Genomic DNA, 24,264 nt, shown 5'->3' on the forward strand with positions numbered 1-24,264 from the left:
TAATGAATAATTCTGAGACTTAACAACAAAACACGGTAAAATGTTCATCCACACTCATATGCCAGTAGTAACTAAAACATTTCCACAGAACAGAACAAATTGTCGAGGAGAAACGATACTTCCAATAGTTGAAAAACAAGTTTCCTCACTGGTGCTGGTTTTCAGCATTTGGTACGTGATTACAGATTTACATTATAAAGTAACCATCCTCAGTGAGAGCAAAACATAATTTTAAGATAGAGTAATGTAAATTATTTTGCCACTGTAATGTGTTACTAGGTAGTACCGCTCCTCACTCAGTAACTTGGATTTTTTTATCTGTATTTTAAGAGCAGCGTAAATATAGTGTGAAACTAAGACTAGGATCTTTATCGATGAAGCTGCTTGCTAGGTGTTGCACTAATTATACAGCACAGTTCTCCACAACCCAAATTTGGATTGAACATCACAGAGCTATTACTAGATATGGTCCTGTTGGAGGTGGTACGCATTTGCCTTCCTCTGACAACCGAATTGACCTACCTAGCCGTTAATAGCGAGGACTACACTACAAAATTAATTCCATTCATAGTGCAAGTCCCCGTTTTCCACTTTAACTTTCTTTGCTGCGGGTGAAATAATGAACAAGTAATGATGAAAACTTTAGGGCCTATCTAGGAACATGTCATTCGTAGTATCCATTAAGCCACGATCAGCGTGTACTCTTGTTTCACCATTCACAAATGAAGATAACTTTCTTAGACATTATTCGCTCTAGGATATGCGTTAAAGAGGCTGAACTTCAGTACATGTAAGGCCTACAAAAAGGTCCTTCCAGTTTAAATGATCGCCATTGAGTAGACGGAAGCTTTCTGGATACTCTCATATACTTCCGAACTGTCATACACTCCATGTCTATTTCTCTGATGTACCGATTATGGTAAAGTATTCCGAAATTGAGAGGGAGCCTTATGGCAGAAATTCAATTAGCAGCTATTTTGGAGCGTTTCAGCCCTCGGCAACGGAGGAGTTCCGAAAGACTGAGCACACACGTTCGGATTGGACGATGTATGGATCGTATCTTGTTTCAAGGAAATGTAACCCGGATAAGAAAGGATGATCCTTCGCTGAATTGGTGAGCGAGGGACTTTACGCTAAACACTAACTAGAAAAAGGGACAAGATGGTAGGACGTGTGTTGAAATGTCAGGGAACAACTTACATGGTACTAGAGGGAACCCGAGATGAAAAAGTTGGCACTGGGCTGCTTCGAAGAAGTCAAAAGAAGGATGATTAAAAAAAACGTGAGCAAATATGGAACACCAAGTGGATTAATCACTGCGCCATCACATTCGTTGAATTTATTTTAAGAACGATCTTTTCTGCTTCCTCTGTTGAAGATTCACTGTTTTAGTAGATTGCAATATCTGAATAACGTGATATACGTTTTTACATAGTCTTTTCATGTGTTTTAAAATATTTCACATAGATGAAAAAAGAAATTAAAAAAAAGTCCAGTATATTGAATGCTTCAGAGCTGCAGCGACATTGCTGTTTTGTAGTTCTATTATCAATGCAATAGTCCGTTTTGACGCTTCTACGTTTCTGTCTGTTCTCAAGGGTCACGACACGACGTCGGTTGCCATGTCGTGGGTTCTGGTTCTGCTTGGACACCATCCTGACATACAGGTGAGTTAAAATCTCTTCCTATCCTTTCCTGTAGCTTTCATTTCAAAATTATCGCAAGAAGTGTTTCATAGTCAACTGTCGCTGGTTTTCAATCACATTCGCGTAGCTCTAGGAATGTTGATCGAAATTTTGGATGGAATCTGAAGGTGGAGGCTACAGCAGATACAGCCGTTTAATTGTTGTGATGATATAATCCAAAATAATAATTCATGAACTTCTTGTTTTGTCTGCATAAGCGTTCGGGCGTGCACGCGAGAGCATGTGTGTGTGTGTGTGTGTGTGTGTGTGTGTGTGTGTGTTTGTATCTGAGAATGAAAGAGAGGCTGCAATGATACAATCCGAAATAATATTTCGTGAACTTTTTGTTTTGTCAGCATAAGCGTTCCGCTGTGTGTGTGTTGAAACGTCGCCGGCCGGAGTGGCCGTGCGGTTCTGGGCGCTACAGTCTGGAGCCGCGTGACCGCTACGGTCGCAGGTTCGAATCCTGCCTCGGGCATGGATGTGTGTGATGTCCTTAGGTTAGTTAGGTTTAAGTAGTTCTAAGTTCTAGGGGACTGATGACCACAGCAGTTAAGTTCCATAGTGCTCAGAGCCATTTGAACCATTTTTTTGTTGAAACGTCCCCTTAGAAAAATTAATGAATTCCTGTGCTGGTAAAACCCTTACGTTATTTGATTTTCAAACAGGTGAGCACAACTGAACGTACTCAGATATTTCTCTCTTTACTTATTCTGATCATCACTAAACTTACACACAATATTTTTAGCGCAATGCAATCTGACTTTCAAAAATCCCTACAAAAGAATGCCCCTGACTGACAATAACCTATACCTTTCATGAATCACTTACCTCACAAAAATTTCATTACTCGAACTACTGCAATACAGCGAGCGCCAATACTGCCAGCTAAATAAAAGATTCTAACTACTGAAGTCCTTAACTACTGATAGGCATAGTTAGCAAATGAAAGATTTTGATAAAGAACAAACAATGTATTTACCTTAATAGTGTTCAAAAGTCATTATATATATCAGTTCATGATATCCAGTATTACAAATTTACTGTTTCTGGCGGACACACGTCGAGATCATCCGCTCTCAAAACTCCGCCATCTCTCTCCCCACATCCACCACTGCTGGCGGCTGACCTCCAACTGCGCAACGCTATGCGCTGTTAACATCCAGCTGCCCAACACTACAATACCGACTATTCCAACAATGCCACCCAGACACAGACTGCACACAGCACAGTCAGTGATTTTCATACAGAGCGCTACATGGCGTTACCAATATATAAACCTAAACAGCCTACTTACAGTGTGTGTGTGTGTGTGTGTATCTGATTGTGAAAGACAGGCTGCAATGATACAATCCAAAATAATATTTCATGAACTTTTTGTTTTCTCTGCATAAGCGTTCCGTTGTGTGTGTGTGTGTGTGTGTGTGTGTGTGTGTGTGTGTGTGTGTGTGTCTATGTGTGTTTGTGTGTGAGAGACAGAAAGAGAGAGAGATAAATATTGTTAGCTCTGGATCGTTTCTCACCAATGCTGTTTGCTTCCTGTAGGAGAAAATCTTCGCTGAGCAGAACGACATATTTCAAGACGATCCTAAGAGACGTCCAACTACACATGACCTGAACAACATGAAGTACCTCGAGATGGTCATCAAGGAAGCTCTGAGGCTCTACCCAAGTGTACCTGGCGTCAGTCGCCGAGTGACGAAGGAGATTGAAGTTGGTAAGTATACCACACTGCCTTCATTATACGATTGTCGCTGGTCTTCCACAGCATTCGGACAACCTCTCACTGGAAACTCATGTAGTGTTCATCCAAATTTGACTCCTTGCCAGTTCATGGTCTGATACATATCGACAATTTAAGTATGAAGGACTAGATCAAAAGAATAAAAGGCTAAAGTACGCCCTGCTTCGAAATATAAAACAGGATTAAGAACAATAGATAGCAGTGCCTATGTATTCTCTAAGAGCAATAACCTTACACTTGTGCAGTCGCTGGATTTCGCACAGCCATAGCACACTGATGCTTCATAGCTTGTTTGTCCGTCTTTGGAACTAAATACATCACTGAATCTCCGTATCAGGGATCCAAAATTTTGTCGGTAGGTTTGTGGAGATATGTGGCTTTAGATGTCTAGGCACATGTCATGTAATTCGCATAAATAACGGGCCGCTGATTTGTGTTCGTTGTGATGGGGCCCGATAGCGACCTCGACGGGTTGCATAGGGTTTACACCAGGCGAATTTGGTCGCCGAGACACAGATGTCATTTTCCTATAATGCTCCTCAAACCACTGTAGGACGGTTCTAGCTCCGACACACGGACCATTATACTGCTGAAAAATGGGATCGCCGTCGAGAGGACACCATGTATGAAGGGATGCAGATAGTTCGCAGCTGTCAGCGTGTCTTCGAATACTAGCACATGTCCTACCCAATGTCTCCCATGCCTCCCACAAGACTGTGTCCGCGCCGCGATGCACGTTTCGAGCCGTTCACCTCGATGACGGAGTTTGTGGAGACGACCTTGCACGTAGTGTATCAAATGTGATTCATCCGAAAAGCCGGCACGTGTCCATTGATCGACGGTCGAATTTCGATGGTCCCCTGCCCACTGCAACCGTAACTGACGATGTCGGTGGGTCAACTTGTGAATATGTAGGGGTGGTCTGCTGCGGAGCTCCATTTTCAACAATTTATGATGAATGGTGTGCTCCGAAACACTTGTGTGTGCACCAGCATGGTGCAGAGATGCCTCAGATCCCCTACTATCATACTTTTCACAGCAAACAAGCCTCCGAAGCTCAAGTTCTGTGAAGAGTCGTGGACTGTCCTACCTCTTTCCGCAGATTCTCAGGACAGGAGCACGTGGACATTCGACTTGTTTCGCCGTTTTTGAGATACTCGTTCACAGGCTCTGCGTAATAATATTTTATTATTTCTCGTTCAGCTACAGGCAAAGCGTGATACACTTACAAACATCAACATAAAAATTTAAATTAACATTAACAATGATTTACAATAAAATTTTCAGGGTTTCCAGCCACAAAAGTGCTTGGTCACTTATCACATGTATGTCCATCAGATTTCCTCCCTTAAGTCCGTGTACGTCGCACTCAACTATATGCTGCATGGTTTGACTCTCTCCGCACTCACAATTGGGGTCCTGGGAGAAACCCCACTTTTTCAACAAATATCCGCACCGACCAACACCTGTCCGCAGACGATTTAGAGTTACCCACACTCTACGTTGGAGTTGGAAGCCTGGAACTCGTTGAGATGGGTCCTCAATAAGGAAACTGTTATTCACTTTGCTTTCCTGCCATTGCTGTTTCCACAGGTTATCGATATCAATCGGTTGTTTGAGTTCTTTCCAGAAGGGATTTCTTGACATCAATCTGTCAGGGGGAGGAGGTAGGTCCCTGAACTTTTCTTTGTACCTCTGGATTGCTCTTTCACGTCTAATCGAGGGTGGTTCGATATTGGCAAGGACGGGCAGCCAAGGTTTCGGGGTGGGTCTTACTGTTCCTGTTATGAGCCTCATTGTCTCGTTAAGTTGCACATCAATACATCTGACATGCCTACTGCGGGCCCAGACGGGTGCGCAATATTCCGCTACACTATACAGAGGTGCCAGTGCTGATGTACGTAGAGTTTCAGTGGTACATCCCCAGGTTGTTCCTGCCAGTTTCATTATGATGTTGTTTCTTGTTTTCATTTTTTGGGCGACTTCGTACAGGTGGCTCTTATATGTGAGAGTGCGATCTAGCTTAACACCCAGATATAATAATAATAATAATCTGTCAAGGTTGTTTATCGCAACCTATTTTCAGCCCATATCTTCACTAGGGTGATACCCCGTCCGTGTCAATTCCTTTAACATACTTTTGTTCCAGCGTAGCCCGCACCGCTACCAAGTGGCATCCACGTTGGGCAGTGGTCGTAATGTTTTGGCTTATCAGTGTATAATGAATGGGGTGAAGTCATTGATCTGCCTCAGGCAGGCAGTACGTATAGAGTTTGTAAAGTTATTACAGTAACGTTTTAAGTTTACTTTCACAGTTACTTTCATTTTATTTAGGAGTCAGTTAGAGATATTTAACTACGAGCAGTAACTGTTAGTATTATCTGCTGAATGTAAGCATTATTCCAGTACTGTAAAGAGTGAAATTCCATGTAACGGTTGCATTTCGCTGGCCTCACAGGTGGCTACACAGTTCCCGAAGGCTGTACGATACTCCTGAACATACGCCAGACTCACCGCGACGCCGACCAGTGGCCGAACCCGGAGCGCTTCGACCCGGACAACTTCCTGCCGGATAGGATGCAGGGCAGGCACCCCTACGCCTACGTACCCTTCAGCGCTGGGCCACGAAACTGTATAGGTAAGTGGGCAGCAGCTGTATTACGACCATATAATTATGTGTCAGTAATTACTTTTTGTAGTTAACTGAATATAACCTAAATGTTGTTTAAGTTTCACGCACAAGCTATGTAAAACTGTCAATAAACTGTTTTTAAAAAAGTCTCTCATAGTACATGGTGACGCACGAAATGTGTTACCAATTGTTTCTTTCACAATTTACGACGCACATTAGATAGCCCGCTGGGATCTCTCCAGCAGTACCAGCAGAGCTTGGAAAAACGAATGAGTTACGGAATGACGTGAAATTCACGATACTGCCGCTAGGAGACTAGCTAATGGCTGACAATGGAAGACTGACGATACAGCAACGATCGGCAGTTGTGTTACTTTTCATGAAACGAAAAGCCTTGTTGTGACTCAGAGGCGTTTTAGACAACGGTTTAACACTCGATGGGTCCCTTGCGAGAAGACCATCCACAGGTTTTATGATAAATTTGTGCAATAAGGAACAGTATTGGAAGCGAAGAGACCTCGGCCTAAGCCTGTTTGTTCGCCGGAGAATATTGAAGCGGTACGAGTTGCTGTACAAGTCCCGGGAAATCGTGTAGAAAGGCAGCAGTGCGCAACTGGGAATATCCTGACGCTCCGTTCAACGCATTCTTAAAAGTGACCTCCATATGTATCCATACAAGATGACCTGTGCACAGAAGCTCACTGAAGAACACAAGCAGCAGAGTCTACTGTTTGCTCAGTGGGCGGAGGATAGGGAAGAGACTCTCAACAGCGTTTGGTTTTCAGACGAGGCGCATTTTCATTTAGACGGTGAGGTTAACAAACAAAATGTACGCTTCTGGGCCACTCAAAACCCACAAGTGCTTCATGAACGACAACATTATGCTCCGCGGATTAAGGCGTGGGCAGCACTTTCCAGTCACGGACTTATTGGACACTTTTTTCTTTGAAGAAAATGCGAACAGCGAGCGTTATTTGAGCCTGCTTCGCATTAGCTTCATTCCACAGCTTCTTGCTACTGCCTTGCCCTTCAGCACGCAGTGGTTCATGCGAGATGGAGCAAGGCCACATACTGCAAACTGTGTGTTGGACTTTTTACACGAGCATTTCGAAATGCGGATCATTTCACTCAGGTTTCCAGGTCGCTTCAATGACGGACAACATTGGCCCCCCCAATAGTCCAAGACCTCAATCCATGTGACTTTTTTCTTTGGGGGTACCTAAAGAAAAAAATTTTCCCGAAACGTCCACGTGATTTAATGGAGCTCAGAAGACTTATTCTTCAAGCTTGCGGTGACATTACGGAAGACATGTGCCGAAGGGTAATCACTAACTTCAGTGTTCGTTTGAAGGAAGTTAGGAAACGAAATGGTGGACGTATTGAGCATGTGCTGAGTTAGAAAAAATCTCCATGGACGGCTCTTCATTGTAGTATATGATCCTTTCAGATTGTATTGACAATAAAGTTTATATTCAAAAACAAAATGGTAACACATTTCGTGCGCCACCCTGTAGATTTTGCGAGATTACTCTGTTCGCACAGTATCACATCTGTAATGTTGCTATAGGAACGAGGTACAATCATATAATAAAAAAATTTCCATTAAATCACTTGAAAAATGCTGTTATAAATGGTTTATAGGATATGACTATGTAATTAACACGAGATAGCTTATTAATATCCCACTGTGTATCCATCAGACTCTCAAGCAATTTGGTCGACAGAGATTTTAGTGTCTGAAAGAGCCCCCGTCTTGAAAACGAAGTAATGTAACTTTTAATTTTAATCACACTGCATTTGTTTTCCGGAGATCTTGCCCTTTAGCGAGTGCTTCCCGAAGATGCCGGATGGGGGAATCACATGCAGATACACTGATCAGAAGTATCCGGACACCATTGTGTAATGCGAGATTGGCCACCAGATGACACAAGAGACAGACTCACCAACATACACTACTAGTCATTAAAATTGGTACACCAAAAAGAAATGCAGATGATAAACGGGTATTCATTGGACAAATATATTATACTAGAACTGACATGTAATTACGTTTTCACGCAATTTGGGTGCATAGATCCTGAGAAATCAGTACCCAGAACAACCACCTCTGGCCGTAATAACGGCCCTGATACACCTCGGCATTGAGTCAAACAGAGCTTGGATGGCGTGTACAGGTACAGCTGCCTATGCAGCTTCGACACAATACCACAATTCATCAAGAGTAGTGACTGGCGTATTGTGACAGGCCAGTTGCTCGGCCACCATTGACCAGACGTTTTCAGTTGGTGAGAGATCTGGAGAATGTGCTGTCCAGGGCACCAGTCGAACATTTTCTATATCCAGAAAGAACCATACAGGACGTGCAACATGCGGTCGTGTATTATCCTCCTGAAATGTAGGGTTTCGCAGGGATCGAATGAAGGGTAGAGCCACGGGTCGTAACACATCTTAAATGTAACGTCCACTGTTCAAAGTGCCACAATTGCGAACAAGAGGTGACCGAGACGTGTAACAAATGGCACCCCATACCATCACGCCGGGTGATACGCCAGTATGGCGATGACGAATACACTCTTCCAATGTGCGTTCACCGCGATGTCGCCAAACAGGGATGCGACCATCATGATGCTGTAAACAGAACCTGGATTCATCCAAAAATTACTTTTTTCCATTCGTGCACCGAGACTCGTCGTTAAGTACACCATCGCAGGCGCTCGTGTCTGTGATGCAGCGTTAAGGGTAACCGCAGCCATGGTCTCCGAGCTGATAGTCCATGATGCTGCCAACGTCGTCGAACTGTTCGTGCAGATGGTTGTTGTCTTGCAAACGTCCCCATCAGTTGACTCAGGGATCGAGACGTGGCTGCACGATCCGTTACAGGCATGCGGATAAGATGGCTGTCATCTCGACTGCTAGTGATACGAGGCCGTTGGGATGCAGCACGCCGTTCCGTATTACCCTTCTGAATCCACCGATTCCATATTCTGCTAACAGTCATTGGATCTCGACCAACGTGAGCAGCAATGTCGTGATACGATAAACCGCAATCGCGATAGGCTACAATCCGACCTGTATCAACGTCGGAAACGTGATGGTACGCATTTCTCCTCCTTACACGAGGCATCACAACAACGTTTCACCAGGTAACGCCGGTGAAGTGCTGTTTGTGCATGAGAAATCGGTTGGAAACTTTCCTTTTGTCAGCACGTTGTAGGTGTCGCCACCGGCGCCATCCTTGTGTGAATGCTCTGAAAAGCTAATCATTTGCATATCACAGCATCTTCTTCCTGTCAGTTAAATTTCGCGTCTGTAGCACGTCATCTTCGTGGTGTAGCAATTTTAATAGCCAGTAGTGCAAAGGAAGCCGGAGGGTATTGTGTTTTCAACAGGGAACAGTAACAGCTGGATGGGTCGGTCGGGCGAGCTCAGTGATTTCGAACGTGGACTAGTCAGTCGATTCCAAGTGGGTAACAAATTCATCAAGAACACTTAAAACCACTGAAGTTGACGGTGGAACAACCTCAGTTAACCAAGCCGAGGAAGTGCTCATACAATCACAGATAGGGACCATTCGAGTATTGCGCAGGATGATTGTAAATATTCACATGAAATCATCGAAAGAAATCTCTCGTGAGCTCCAGAGTGCCACCAGGAGTTCAATGACTGTTCGAAGGGAGTTAAAAAACATGGGTACAATGGCCGAGCAGCTGCGCCCAATCTATGTGCACATTACGTGGGAAAGAAAAAGAAAAAAAAAAAAAGCTTCGCATCAGTAAGGAATTATCCGAATGGGTCGGAAATCGGTAGATCTGATGTACATTTACAGACAGGGAAATGACTACAATCAAAAAATGGATTTTTTATGCAAGAGAAAGAGCTTCACAAAATCAGCAAGTCAACAACGCGATAGTCTACCTCTGGCCCTTGTGGAAGCAGTTATTTGTCTTGGCATTGATTCACAGGTGATCGATGTCCTTCTGAGGAAGGCCGAATAAACTGATTATTATGAAATCTATGTCTGATCTACAACAGATAGTGACAACAGGAACCGACTGAATACACAATGGGTCTACTGGTAGTAGCCGAAAATAACGTCGCGGGCTGTTCAATCAGCGATTTTAATTCACACAAAATCAAAGTTTCCTTTAATACTCGATGTAGTCGATACGCCCATCATAAAATTGTTCTCTTTTCATGGCTCTCAAGGTGAATGGAAGGGGCAACGGAAGTGAAATGCTGGTTGATATTATTCACAACAGTCTATTGATCACAACACGGCTTTATCAAACACAATCGTAAATAAAACCATTCCTGCGGTATACAATCTCACGAAATAAAATGCAAAAACCTCAAGCAGTCTAAAGGTTTGGTTGGCAGCACAACCTACGACTCTACGAAGACCTCTGATCTCATTGGGGCGCGTGGTCGTGCGGTAGCGTTCTCGCTTCCCACGCCCGGGTTCCCGGGTTCGATTCCCGGCGGGGTCAGGGATTTTCTCTGCCTCGTGATGACTGGGTGTTGTGTGATGTCCTTAGGTTGGTTAGGTTTGAGTAGTTCTAAGTTATAGAGGACTGATGACCTCATATGTTGAGTCCCATAGTGCTCAGAGCCATTTGAACCTCATTGGGGCGAACTTCAGATAACTCGTAATCTCCCAGTTACGCATTCTCATACAAACACGCGCAAGGAGGAGGGGAGGAAGAAAGCTTATTGTACGAATAAAAGGAAAAGAAATGAGAACACGTGAATTTTATGAATTCAACTTTCTTGACCCATTTCATTATATGTTATACTACTTAGAGTGCTGGACTGAATACCGAAAATAAAGGGCTCTAGACCAACAAGGATACAGGAATCTGTCATTTGGACGGCAAGCGAAATGCGCACTGCATGTTGCCATACATGGATACAGCCCTTTCTTCTACTTACCTTGAGACAAATCCTATATTTATTCTTTCTTGTAATCTCCTTAGCCTAGCTCTTGTTTTTTCCCCCACTTCGACACTTTTAAAGTATTTGAAGGCTGCGGGCATTTTTTCTAATTTCCTCTATAACTGCAAACACCTTATGGACAGGACAGTTCTCTGTATACGCTAGTTGAAGCCTTTCTTCCTAGAGAAGTTTTGAAGGCTGCGGGCATTTTTTCTAATTTCCTCTATAACTGCAAACACCTTATGGACGGGACAGTTCTCTGTATACGCTTGTTGAAGCCTTTCTTCCTAGAGAAGTTTTCCCAGAGTACAAATTCCGCTGGATGTTCAAACGATGTGCCTGTACCACTATCCTCTAGAAAAACAGCTTATATGCAACAGTGCTAATGAGAAGCCTCCATAAAGTCGATAAAAACTGATGACGACTAAAGGCAAAGAAAAAGAACTTTTGGATGCTGAAACATACAGCGCCCGAATACAAAGTGTCATGAAGTTTTCAAGGCAGTAAAATATATTATGCTTTTGAGAGACACAATATAAAGGGGAATGGTTATCCAAAGAAAGCTGATTATACACTTTCTTTCAAGGGTCAGAGTTCCACAAAATAAATGGTTCAAATGGCTCTGAGCACTATGGGACTTAACTTCTGCGGTCATCAGTCCCCAAGAACTTAGAACTAATTAAACCTAACAAACCTAAGGACACCACACGCATCCATGCCCGAGGCAGAATTCGAACCTGCGATCGCAGCGGTCTCGCGGTTCCAGACTATAGCACCTAGAACCGCACGGCCACTCCGGTCGGCACACAAAATACAGGACAAGTGAAGATATAATAGGTGTATGAGGGGGTTTGGGAACGTTAAGAATTCGTACAGTACACGTGTGAGAGAAAGTAATTGATACGGGGGTGAGCTGGAGTGCGTGTGGTCATAGGATTTGGACGGAGTGCTTAAAATTTGGAACAGTGGCGGCGCACTTAACATTCACATAGGTGAAAATATGCTGGATGAGTGATTCTGTTAATATGATTATTAGTTTTCTCTATTGTAACCTTTATTTAGGATGCTTGGTAGCTGGGCATTTCTCCTTAGTGTTCGACTGTTAGTAACTCCCAAAGGAGTACTACATTAAATAAAAGACCTCATGGTATAGAACATACACCAAGACTTGCAAGACTTGAAGGCCCAGAGGTACCGACCGACAATTGTGTCATCCTCAACCCATTGATACTACTGGATGCAGATACGAAGAGGGTTTTAGCCAGCACACCGCTCCCCCGGCCCTGAAGGGTCGTTTAGCACTGACTACAGAAATGTATGGCTTACGATCGGCCATTGTACCCATTTCTTTTTAACTCTCTACGGACAGCCATTTGTCTAGCTGAACTGCTGGTAGCACTTTTTAACTCACGAGTGGTTCGTTTCGCTGGTTTCATACGACTTTTTACAACCACTCTACACAATGCTCTCCGAAACTTGTACTGGGGCAACTCTGGTGCGCAACAGGCCGTAGATGTCAAGGACGAACGATGGCTGCGGCAATGTGTACGGGCGAGAAGACGAGCGATTGATGAGTAACTGACCATCTGGATGAACCAAGAGACTACCAACAGTGCCTCCTCAACGACCTATCAGTGAACATTGCTACTTGTGTACCTCGGCAGCAAGCGCCTGGCTCATGCACCCAAGCTGACTGCTGTTAATCGGCGGCAAAGACTTGAATTTGAACACCAGTATCGCAACTTGACGTCCACTGAGTGTCGAAAGGCGAACTTTCCAGATGAAGAACGTTTTGTGCTGCACCATTCAGATGACCACTGTCGTGTACAGCGTGAAATGCCTGAAAGTGAACATCCTGCAACAATCTTCGCAAGCTTCCAGAACAGAGGGCTCTCACTGGATGATTTCGTCGTTCTGGGAGGCACGATGGATCTATCCTTATGAACCATGTCCACCTCCAGTTTGTTTTTCCTCGGTATGTTGGCATTCACCAACAGGACAGCTCGCAGTGTACGTGTGTGGTTCCAAGAGCAACAGGATCAGTTTACCATATTCCCTCACCAACAAACTGCCCAGATTTAAACCCAGTCTATAATCTGTAGGACCACATCGACCGGGCTGTTCGTGCCTTGCATCCTCAACCGAAGAACCTAGAGCAAATGGCGACGGCACTGGAGACAGCATATCTCCACATCCTTGTCAGTACCTTCCAGAACGTCACCTACTCTCTTCCTGCTCGCCTCGCTGCGGTACGCACTGCAAAAGTTGGTAATTGAGACTTTTGACAGGTGGTAACCTTAATGTGACTGGACATTCTACTTGCTGGTCGGCCTCGCGTTGCATCTAGTTGTGTATTTCGCGTTACATAACTCTCTCCGGATACATTCGATCAGATAGTATTAAATACGTACAGACGGGATGGAGCTACATAGTTTAAGAGCTTCTATAGTTTAATTTTAAGTTTCTAGTTTGATGACCTCGAACATAAGGAAACACACTAGAAGTGAGTCATTAGTGTTTCCATCAGCCACCAGCAACTGTTTAGTCTGTAGTGAACTGTGCTTTGTCTGTTGAAATTCTCAGGCCAGAAGTTCGCCATCCTGGAGGAGAAGGCGGTGCTGTCGTACGTGCTGCGCAACTTCCGCGTGGAGACGGTGGACAGACTGGAGGATCTCAAGCTGATCGGCGAGCTCGTCCTGAGGCCGATGAACGGAGTCAACCTCAGGCTGCGGCCGCGGTAGTGCAGAGTCTGTGGCGGCGCCTCTGTCTGTCTCTTGTGAAGTCCGCCAACAGCACTTCACGTCATCATTTTTTCATCTTGTGATTTGACTATTTTAATAACCTTGTATATGTTTTTACAATTTTTTCAATAAATATTATTTTGTCATTTATTTAACTAGATGGAAACACTGGTGAGTCAGAACATTATGACCACCTACCTAATGGCCTGTGTGTGCACCTTTGGCGATGTGTCATGACGTGGAGGCCATGAGCCCTTGAACCCTTGGTAGGCCGTTGGAGGGACTTGGCAACACATCTACACACACAAGTCACCTAATTCCCGTAAATTCCGGGGAGGGGGCTATGAGCTCGACGCGACGTTCAATCACATTCCAGATGTGTTCGTCATGGTTCAGATTTGGCGAGTTGGTGAGCCACTACATTAATTAGAACTCGCCACTGTGTTGCTCGAACCATTCCATCACACTTTTGGCCTTGTGATATGGCGCACTATCTCGTTGAAACATGCCATTATCGTCAGGAAACATGGCCGTCATGAAGGGGTGTACGTGGTCTACAACCACTGTACGCTACTCCTTAGCTGTCATGACGCCTTCCGCGACCTCCATTGAATCTATGGGTGCCCACGTGATTGTTCCCCATACAATAATGGAGGCGCCGTGACTTGTCTCCGACCACAGTGGAGGTGTCAAGGAGCAGTTCCCTTGGAAGACGACGGATTCGTACCGTCCCATCGACATGATGAAGAAGATATCAGGACTTATCAGACCATGCAACGCCCTGCCACTGCACCAACGTGCAGTGCCGATGTTCGTGTGCTCTTTTCAGTCGTAGTTGCCGATGTCGTGGTGTTAACATTAACGCATGCATGGGTCGTCGGTTCCAGAGACCCATCATCAGGAGTGTTCGGTGGACTCTGTGTGTCGGCCGCTGTGACCGAGCGGTTCTAGGCGCTTCCGTCCAGAACCGCGCTGCTGCTACGGTCGCAGATTCGAATCCTGCCTCGGGCATGGATGTGTGTGATGTCCTTAGGTTAGTTAGGTTCAAGTAGTTCTAAGTCAAGGGGACTGAGGACCTCAGATATTCAGTCCAATAGTGCTTAGGGCCATTTTCTTGCACTGTGTGTTCAGACACTCTTGCACTGTGCCCAGGATTAAAGTCTGATGCTAGATCCATTACAGTTCGTCGCCTGTCGTGTTTTACCAGCCTCTCTGGTCTACAATGTCAGACATGAGAGTTGGCCGCCCAACCCCACTACGACGGGACGTGGTTTTACCTTGGTTTTGCAACGTGTTGAAGATACTAACCGCAGCACTCCTCGAACACCTGGAAAGTAGTGCAGTTTCTGAAATGCCGTGGCGAGCGTCTGGACCATCGCAATTTGCCCTCCGTCGAACTCAGGTAGATCGCGCACATTCCCCATTCTACCTATGGACAGCAGCACATCACTGATACTACAAGCACCTTGCACGTGTTTGACTAGCAGTCATTCCTCGCCAGATGCTGTTGCTACCGCCTGGATGGCTTTGTCTCGACAGTAAGTCGGTGATCATAATGTTCAGGCTGATCAGCGTATAATGCTGATAAATATCGCAATGTTTGAACCATAGACCTATACAGGATGTTTCACAATTCATGTGAAACTCTTCTACTGGTTGTAGAGGGGACTTAGTAGATCAAGTTTTACACAGGAACCCATGTCCGGAAATGTTATCCAACGACGCTACAGAGCGTCAAAATTATAGGTGCCGACACCGGCGTAATTCCATGATGATATTAGAAAATTTCCAGGATAATAGAGAAGGACAAATATATCAATTTGAGGTAAGGATCCTTGTCCCGAAAACGAACGAGTCGAAAGTTATAAGCGAAAACCATTCTGATATCTCTGACAATGTAACACATGTACTGGTACTGTTGTTACTAAGGCTATAGCGTAGCCGCCAGTATGGAACCAACCAAAGAATAAATATTCAGCATACATGGGTCTAAAATGCATATCTGAGGAGCTATGTGCACTTGTTCATCTTCGCTACTGTGGAACGTATCTTCCCTGTTGAACAACTGCTCATGTCTCAGAAGAGAGCCCATGTCCAGTGAACATTTTTTTTATTGGTCTGGTCCATACTGCCACCTCTGAAAGGTGTCTATACTACCATCTTAGCAACAACATTACCAGTACATGCATTCCACTGTCAAAAGTATGAGACTGGTCTTCGCTTATAACTTCCGACTCGTTCGTTTCCGGTGCAGGCACCCTTACCTCACATTTGCACATTTATCCTTCTCCATTATCCTAGAAACTCTGTAATATCATCTTGCAATCGCTCTGTTTATATACACGTACATTCACAGCCCCTGTAATTTGGACACTCTGTAGCGTCGCTGTATGACGCTTCCAGACGTTTCCTAAGTAATTCTGATCTGCTAAGTACCTTCTGCAACCTCTAGAAGCGTGTGACATGAATCGTGAAACATCCTGTATAATCAACAAAGACTGGTCAAAGTATTGCATTACTTGAAGCCAATTGAAAACTTAGGCGCCATGTTTTCCAACGTCATGTTAAGCGATACAGTTGTCTGCTAGCGCGGAATCATGTAGTTCTGTTTGAAATACAATAACATCTGATTCTGGCAGTCGCGATTTTTTCTTTATTTATAGGCGGCAAGATGCCTTTAGGAAAATAGTTCCAAAATATGAAGTGCGTTTTTCGTGTACTATGGCACCTCAAGCGTAATGTTTGCGATGCACGAACTACTGCATTATTCTGGTGACGTTAATGCAAATACTCCCATTTCTGCAATTATCGATGAGATTTACCCCACAGATACTGGCGACTTTCTTTACAACTCTTATTTACAGTGATTACACCATTAACTTGGATGACGTTCAGCGTGTTTCTCACTAGGACGTTCTGTCTTATTTATCTATCAATGAAATACGTTTATAAAGAGCGTTGGTACTTACAGAAAAAGCAGACTAAAGTAGTCGTAAATACACATTTTAACCCTCGAAGGGGCGAGCCTATGTATAAAGTGCGCCAACCAAAAATAAAATGATTTTGTGCGGTTCCATTTTTGTTTCACAACTGCAGACCTATACCTATACCTTCAGTATTGCTTCAGGTAACACAGCGTTAAATTGTGTTGTCGTACGTCCAAGTGAGCAGCAGTAGTATAAAATACAAAGCGACCTAGGCGAGAAAAAATTTACGATCAATTCAAAAATATGACCCCAGTTACGAACTAGCAACATAATCCCACATTGAGGCACTTGTCTACAAGATAATTAATGACCGAATAAGCAACTGACCGAGATCTGATGCAACTGCACTGCTTAATGGTTCGAATGCATCATTACAGCCACTTTGACACCTGTCCTTGGCAAAATAGATTATAGTGAAAATTTATTTCATTATTGTTTAATGAAACAGTAGTTTAGCTCATATTAGATAAGTTTATTTTCTCCTTGTTTAAATAAACTAAGATTAAACTGTGGTTTCGATCATACTTGACTTACCTTGGTAACATAAGGAAACCTATTCTTTTCATGTGCACAAAGTGCGCCACACGCCCGCTCGTGTAATGAAACAAGGCGCTCCCGCTCGAGGGTTAACGTGCAGTTCGAAAGCTTAATTATCATTGCTGTCGAGGACAATTTCAAATATATGGGATAGAGATTTTTGTTCTAGCATCTGTTTTTGTGGGGCTTTCAGCATTGCTGATGGACGATGGGACTGTAATGTTTCACCTCATATTATGTTGGAAATTTTGTTTCTTGGAAAAGAGCATTTACCAGAAGACCTAAGGTAGGAAGAGCATATATAACTATCCTGAAGAGGAGGAAACGGCAAGTCCCAAACCCGATTTCCTAGAACGTCCACTCAGTGGAAAAAGAGCCAAAATAAGCGAATACTTAACTTGGCTTACTCGCAGATATTCGTCCGTTTATGAGAAAGCGACGGTCAAAGTTTTCGAAGTGCGTTATGTGTCTGTAAGGGAGCAAATTGTTTACCCGAAGCAGTGGCATAGTGGCTAGTATTGCGACTGTATGCTTTTTGCGTTGTGTGTGCGAAATCGGACTACAGCTTTAATTTTTATTTTTGTATTCCCTTTATCTACTCATGTCCATAGAAGATTATCACACGAATGTTTTCCAATGTATATAGAACAAGTTTGTCCGTGTCCGTCTACTAATTCTGTGTACAGTGAATGAATCAAAAAACAGTAAATGGATGGAAAAATAATTTTAAGTTGTTTTCGATGAAATACCGTAGTTTTTTATCCACCATTCAGGAAATGTTTCAAAGCTTCCTAAAGAATAAACATTAGAATAAAATATTGAATTAAGAAGATCTGATACAAGAATGAAATGTAAGAGTAGAACGGATTTAAAAAGATTGTATATCCTGAAAATGCCACAGACATGCATATTAACCCTTTATTTGGCAAATGTTGAAAATAAAAACAAAAAATTTTTTCAGTGCTTATATTTATTTATTTATTATGCTTAAAGAAATACAATTCAGTCAGTTTTAGAAATTTTTGACAATTATGAAATAATTGCTTACAAGAAACATCGCCAGCAATAGACCACATTTATACATATTATAGAAAAAAAGTGTTTGCCAATAACCTCAAGCAAAAGGTTTCCTGTACACGAATAATTTAATTTATAAACACATTTATGCATTCCTGCTGTGTAACAGAACTGTTTCATTTTCCCTTCTAGTTCTTCTTTCAATGTAATTTTTGGAAACAGTTCCTCTTCGGAATGAAGCACAATACTAGATTGCATTTTGAACACATGTCTGTAGACAATCCAGATGGACAATAACGACAACAGCCTTTGGGACCATATACAGGCCAATGCTCCATATTATCAAATCGAACATCTTGTGTAACAGTCAGAGCTGTTGGCTTCCTCGTCTTCTTTTGTGGTGATGTTATGTCTATTGAGGGCCTTCCTACTTTCCTTTTCCCTGTAAACATCAAACCATTGGCAATATCTGCCCTGAATGACTTCAGTGAGGTCTTCTTGTCCAGAGATTCTCTTCGAAATACCAGCCAGGTATTTACAACACTTAGATCTAGCATAAATCCAGACAATCTCATGCACCAACACCTAGTTTTCATCGGTACTCTCCTCTATCAGCATACCAGCAAGATCAAGTCCTCCCATATGCTTGTTGTACTGACGTACAATACTGGGACTGGGCACATCAGTTCTTTTTTCATTGCTGTCCCATCATTTTACTGTTGAGAGTGGTTGGACACCAGAAAATGAGCTTGCAAGTGTCACGATTTTATTGTTTTGAATATCCGCTGTAAGCATATGTAATATACTAGTGGCACATGTCCCAACTGTGAGCAATGTTGCTCACAGGCAACATAAAAGTTTTATACTATTTACGTAATTCAAAACAATATTAGATTGAAATATTTCTGCTGTAAACTCACCTCTGGGTATTTCTTGAAGAAAATCTGCTAAGATTACTGCCAATTTATTGAAATCCACTCTTTCAGAACCAAAATAAGACACCCCTGTTGCTCACACGAGAATATCTCTGTAACACCTCACACGAGGAGATCTCTGTAACACCACTGCACAAACTGCCATCTCGTGTGTAAAACCTTGAACTATTACAACATCTGGCATTCGCAGTGTGTAAAGGATCGTTGCTTGGAGGTAACAATGCCAGTAAAAGGCACTGGGAAGTGTTTGTTGTTCCATAAGGCCAACGTAAATTTGATATTGCTTGAGAGCAACACTGCCAAATAAAGAGTTAAATGATAAACGTTTGGCACCTGATAAGAAACATCCTTCTACGGATATGGATAGATAAATGAGAAAATAAAATAAAATAAAATAAATAAAAACAATAATCGGGTTTCGAACACAGACCGAAAAAGCGAGAGGTTGTGACGCTAGTCACTTTGCTATAAACTGAGCTGAGTTTATTGCGCGCTATAATGCAACTGAAGTGCGTTGAAATCTTTTACGGTTGTTTTCTTAGAAACTGTAGAGTATCTACGGATAAGCCGATACCCTTGTTCCACTATTTTGACTGCCTTTACACTCAGCGAAGGTTCTGGGGAGTCGGGCTATGCACTTGCCGTCCTCTCCTCGTGAGTAGGCCGCCATTTGTTCCCGTCTTATGTAGATTACCCGTTGTTTTGTTGTCTCTCTGTTTTTCAACGGAATTATGTACAAAAAATGAAGACTAAATAGTCGTTACCTTACGTCTATGGTAACAAATTTTTTGTCGTCAGACAAAAAATTTGTGACTGTAGAAGTAAAGTAAAGGAAACTTATTCTACATTAGAGTCACTGTTTTATTCGGGACCATGGCGCAACTTGTGAAAATGAAGCTTTACTTTGGACAAATAGATGTACTATCGATGCGCTAAGACACGCTAAATGCAGAGGGAAGGTGAAATTCAATAAAGTCAGCTGCATGACATTACATACGACCACGAAGATCCGGAAAATACAACGTATAAATTTGACAACTACGATAGTTACGTATAAGAAATGTTACATGTGAAACAATACCGGTACCTAGTTGAAGATCGATATTCCAACTGTAATTATAACTATTTACTAATTTGTCTGTACACTGTACACATGCAGTGAACATTTTTGGTGATCAACGAAATAATTATTATTTATTTTGCGATAACAGAAACGGATGAGTTTTCGAGACCTGTTGCTTCTGTCAAACCGAAATGCGCGGTGTGCCTGACGTTACAATATATGGCGACGAGTGTTGCTTGTTGCTGCCACCCAGAGCGCTGTAAGTCATAGACAGGCTCTTAGGGGTGGTTACATACATCTTTGGTTGGAACGTTGTTATGTGCAATGTAATTTCACATTTTGCGCAGTGGCTGCTGGGACCTGATGAAAGCACTTAAATTAAAATTGTAGGGTAGGCAGCCCAGAAAACCACCATCACTTTTCTGACATTTCTACGAGTACCCAGTGCCACATGAAGATGCTGATCGCTTGAATGACTGTTCAGCCGAAACTGAATACTTATTGCGGCAAATCACAGAATACTTCCATGCACTGTTACTGGCAACAGTATTACTTTCTCCCTAAGATCGTCACTGACCGAAAACAGTCAGTACTGCCTGACTCTCATCAATTCGTTCGTTCCCAGTTTATGTTGCCAAGATGAAAAATGCATATAGTAGTCATCAATATTCAGACAAACCTCCATGATAAAATTCTGTCATCGATTATGTTTATAATTTATGGAGACAAATACCGGCAGCATGCTATACTTCCAGTTCGACAACAGAAACTTTTTGATCCAAACAACACAAAATATTGTTTTTATACAGTTAAGGGTAATACACTAATGTTACAAACGAGATTTCTAGTAAACGTCTGTTAAAAATTATGAACGATTAATTTTTAAAAGTATAGTACAACCAATCTCAAGCGCAATGAAATATTTATGAATAATGGTAACCAGTTTCGGCCAGAATGTGGGAATCTTCAGACCATTTATACCAGGATGATAGCTGGTGGCTGTGCACGGAGCAGGTGTTTTGGCTACACGAACGTTAACTGCTCTTGGAGACACAGAACCTGCTCTGTTCATTCACAGCCACCTACATGGTATAAATAGTCTGAAGATAGCCACATTCTGATCTAAACCGGCTACATTAATAGGTAAATATTTGATTGTGATCAAGGCTGTTTATAATCCATTTTAAAGTGGTTAGACCGCTAATTTTCTCCTAGAGAACAATTCTAAAAAAATGAACGATTAATTTTAATGAATATTCTATTCAGAAGTGATTTCTAGTGGCGTTTTATTTTTACTCCGACACTTTGTCCTCGTCAATGTGTAGTGATGGACAATGTCTGACAAGAAAGACGGAGCGCCTAGAAAGAGACTAGGAAACGGAACTTCATGCGTGGAGAGAGTAGGTGATATTACGATAGAGGCAAATTACAAAGAACTCCGAAGTATGAACGGTTTATCAGTGTAACGTTGTAATACTTCAAACCTGGATGCATGCCGTTGTATCCTCTCTTGACGCAAACCAGACAACAACTGTTGTCACAATACTGGCACTGGGACAGTTGATGTCCGAGCTGTTCCAACACATGTTCTATCGGGGACGGATACGGGGGTCTTGCTGGCAACGGGAGTGCCTCATTATCACGCCATCATTCATAGAGATACTTGTCATACTTAGACTAGCATTGTTCTATTGAAAAATTGCAGCACGATATTGTGCGTAAGACGTACGAGGACGCAAGAATGTCATTGACGTATTGTTGTGCCGTCAGTTCTCTCTGTCACTGCGAATCGTGACCTGTAGTCATACCCAACGGCTGCCCGCACCACGACGCCTGAAGTTACACCGCTGTGCTTCTCCAAAATACTGGGAGAATGGGGCCTCTCCCCAGTCGCCGCCACACCGACTGACGATGGTCGTCCGGGATAGGCAGAATCACGATTCATTGCTGAACTCAGTTCGATGCCATTAATCAACTGTCTATATGTTCCGGTCTTGGCACCACTCCAAACGCAGCTGTAGCGCAACTTTACGCCAGCACAGGAAAGGTTTAGTTAATGAAAGGACAAGGCCACAATTCTCAAACATGATTGACTTTATTACAATATAACTCTCTGAGCAAGTTTCATTCCTTGGTACTTATATAGAAAATTAGCAGTCTAGCTACTTTAAAATGGAGTATAAACAGCCTTGGTCACAATAAAATGTTTATCTGTAAATGTAGCCGGTTTCGGTCAGAATGTGGCTGTCTTCAGACTGTTCATACCATGATGGTGACTGTAAACAGAGCGTATGCTGTGTCTCCAAGGGCAGTTGACGTCCGTGTAGTCACAACACCTGATCCGTTCACCGCCACCAGCTACCATTCGGGTATAAATGCTCTGAAGATTCCCACGTTATGGCCGAAACTGGTTACCACGAACTGGAAGTACCGCACGCTACCGGTATTTGTCTCCATAAATTATAAACATAGTCGATGACAGAATTTTATCATGGAGGTTTGCCTGAATATGGATGACTACTATATGCACTTTGCATCTTGGCAACTGAAGCTGGGAACGAACGAATTGATGGAAGTCGGGCAGTACTGACTGTTTTCGGTCAGTGACGATCATAGATAGAAAATAATACTTTTGCCAGTAACAGTGCATGGAAGTATTTTGTGATTTGCCGCAATAAGCATATACAGAATCATTGCGCTTTCAGAATTGATCTTAAGCAAGGGTAGACAAACATTAGCGTTAAACTTTGAGGCAAGCTATTAAAATAATGAAAGACTAAAATATCTTTTACCAAGCAGTACTGTCTAAACAACAATTACCAAAGCAATCAGAATCCATAAAATTTTAAAACCAAGTTTCTCATAAACACATTATGTTATGTTGTGTTATGTTAACCAGGGATCTAGAAACGACGGAGACGCTCCGTCCCCGCCACAGCCGCAGTGGTCCACAACCCCACGAGATTTTCCGCAGTCCACTTCACCCCTCCGTCGCCCCACACCGAACGCTGGATTATTGTGCGGTTCGGCCCCCGGTGGACCCCCCAGGGAACGTTTCACACCAGACGAGTGTAACCCCAATTTCTGCGTGGTAGAGTAATGGTGGTGTACGCGTACGTGGAGAACTTGTTTGCGCAGCAATCGCCGACATAGTGTAGCTGAGACGGAATAAGGGGAACCAGCCCGCATTTGCCGAGGCAGATGGAAAACCGCCTAAAGACCATCCACAGACTGGCCGGCTCACCGAACCTGGACACAAATCCGCCGGGCGGATTAACACATTACTCTAATTAAATGTAGAAATCTCTAAAACAAATTTAAGCTGACAAGTAAATGACTTTTAGAGTTAATTTCTGCAATAGTTCAACACAGGATCATTAAACAACATTAAACAAACTCGTGGTTTTAAAATTAAGCCACCACTCACGCAACTAAAAAAGCATCAAGAGATAATGGTTATAATTGGAGGCGTATACTTAAAGCAGGATTACACAGCTTTCCTTTCATTACACATGAACTGCCGCTCTTGGTACGAGCTCCTTTTCCTCTCCCACAATCAACAGGCCCAGCTCGCCCGTCTCCTCATACAGGTCGTTGTGCACACGAGATAGAACACAAAGCAACAAGACGAGCTTCTAAAACACACAAACAGATGGTGTTATTCAACAAGCCTCAAAAACAGGTTCATACTTGCTTCATGGAATACAGGCCTGACAATAATGACAATTTAAACTATGACCTGGAAAACTTCAAGCAACCAATTAGTCCAGTAAATAAAAAAATTAACCACACCTGATAAATCATCAAAACACGGGCATTTCACTACTAAGGAAATCGTTCTGGGCTGGCAGTTGGCAAAACCCGTAGCACAGACTGAAGCAGCTGACGAGAATTCCGAATGAGGCAACAATACATACCACAGTTGATGGGCTGAAATTTTGAAAGAAAGAAAAAACTATGGTTCCAATGCCGTCGTGAGCAGAAACAAGGC

At 43.0% G+C, this 24,264-nt stretch overlaps 1 protein-coding gene and 1 long non-coding RNA gene across 4 annotated transcripts in view; one reads left to right on the forward strand and one right to left on the reverse strand.

Annotated features, from left to right (window-relative positions):
- The window catches only part of LOC126095282 (cytochrome P450 4C1-like), a 355,750-nt gene that overhangs the window by 91,941 nt on the left and 239,545 nt on the right, over window positions 1–24,264 (forward strand). For 2 of the 3 annotated variants that reach the window (XM_049910042.1, XM_049910045.1), the window contains 4 exons: window positions 1,599–1,667; window positions 3,231–3,402; window positions 5,888–6,067; window positions 13,577–13,884. In XM_049910042.1, the coding sequence (XP_049765999.1) occupies window positions 1,599–1,667; window positions 3,231–3,402; window positions 5,888–6,067; window positions 13,577–13,734 (579 nt within the window). In that variant the 3' untranslated portion in view covers window positions 13,735–13,884. Of the gene's footprint in view, window positions 1–1,598; window positions 1,668–3,230; window positions 3,403–5,887; window positions 6,068–13,576; window positions 13,885–24,264 lie in introns of those variants that run through there. The other variant, XM_049910043.1, reaches the window with a different exon arrangement.
- On the reverse strand, window positions 9,412–13,570 carry LOC126095286 (uncharacterized). Its single transcript, XR_007521948.1, has 2 exons — window positions 11,233–13,570; window positions 9,412–11,125 (listed from the first exon to the last, which is right to left on the reverse strand). It is a non-coding gene; the product is annotated as an uncharacterized LOC126095286 (long non-coding RNA).

Source organism: Schistocerca cancellata, chromosome 8 (genome assembly GCF_023864275.1).
Source record: "Schistocerca cancellata isolate TAMUIC-IGC-003103 chromosome 8, iqSchCanc2.1, whole genome shotgun sequence".
Classification (NCBI taxonomy): domain Eukaryota; kingdom Metazoa; phylum Arthropoda; class Insecta; order Orthoptera; family Acrididae; genus Schistocerca; species Schistocerca cancellata.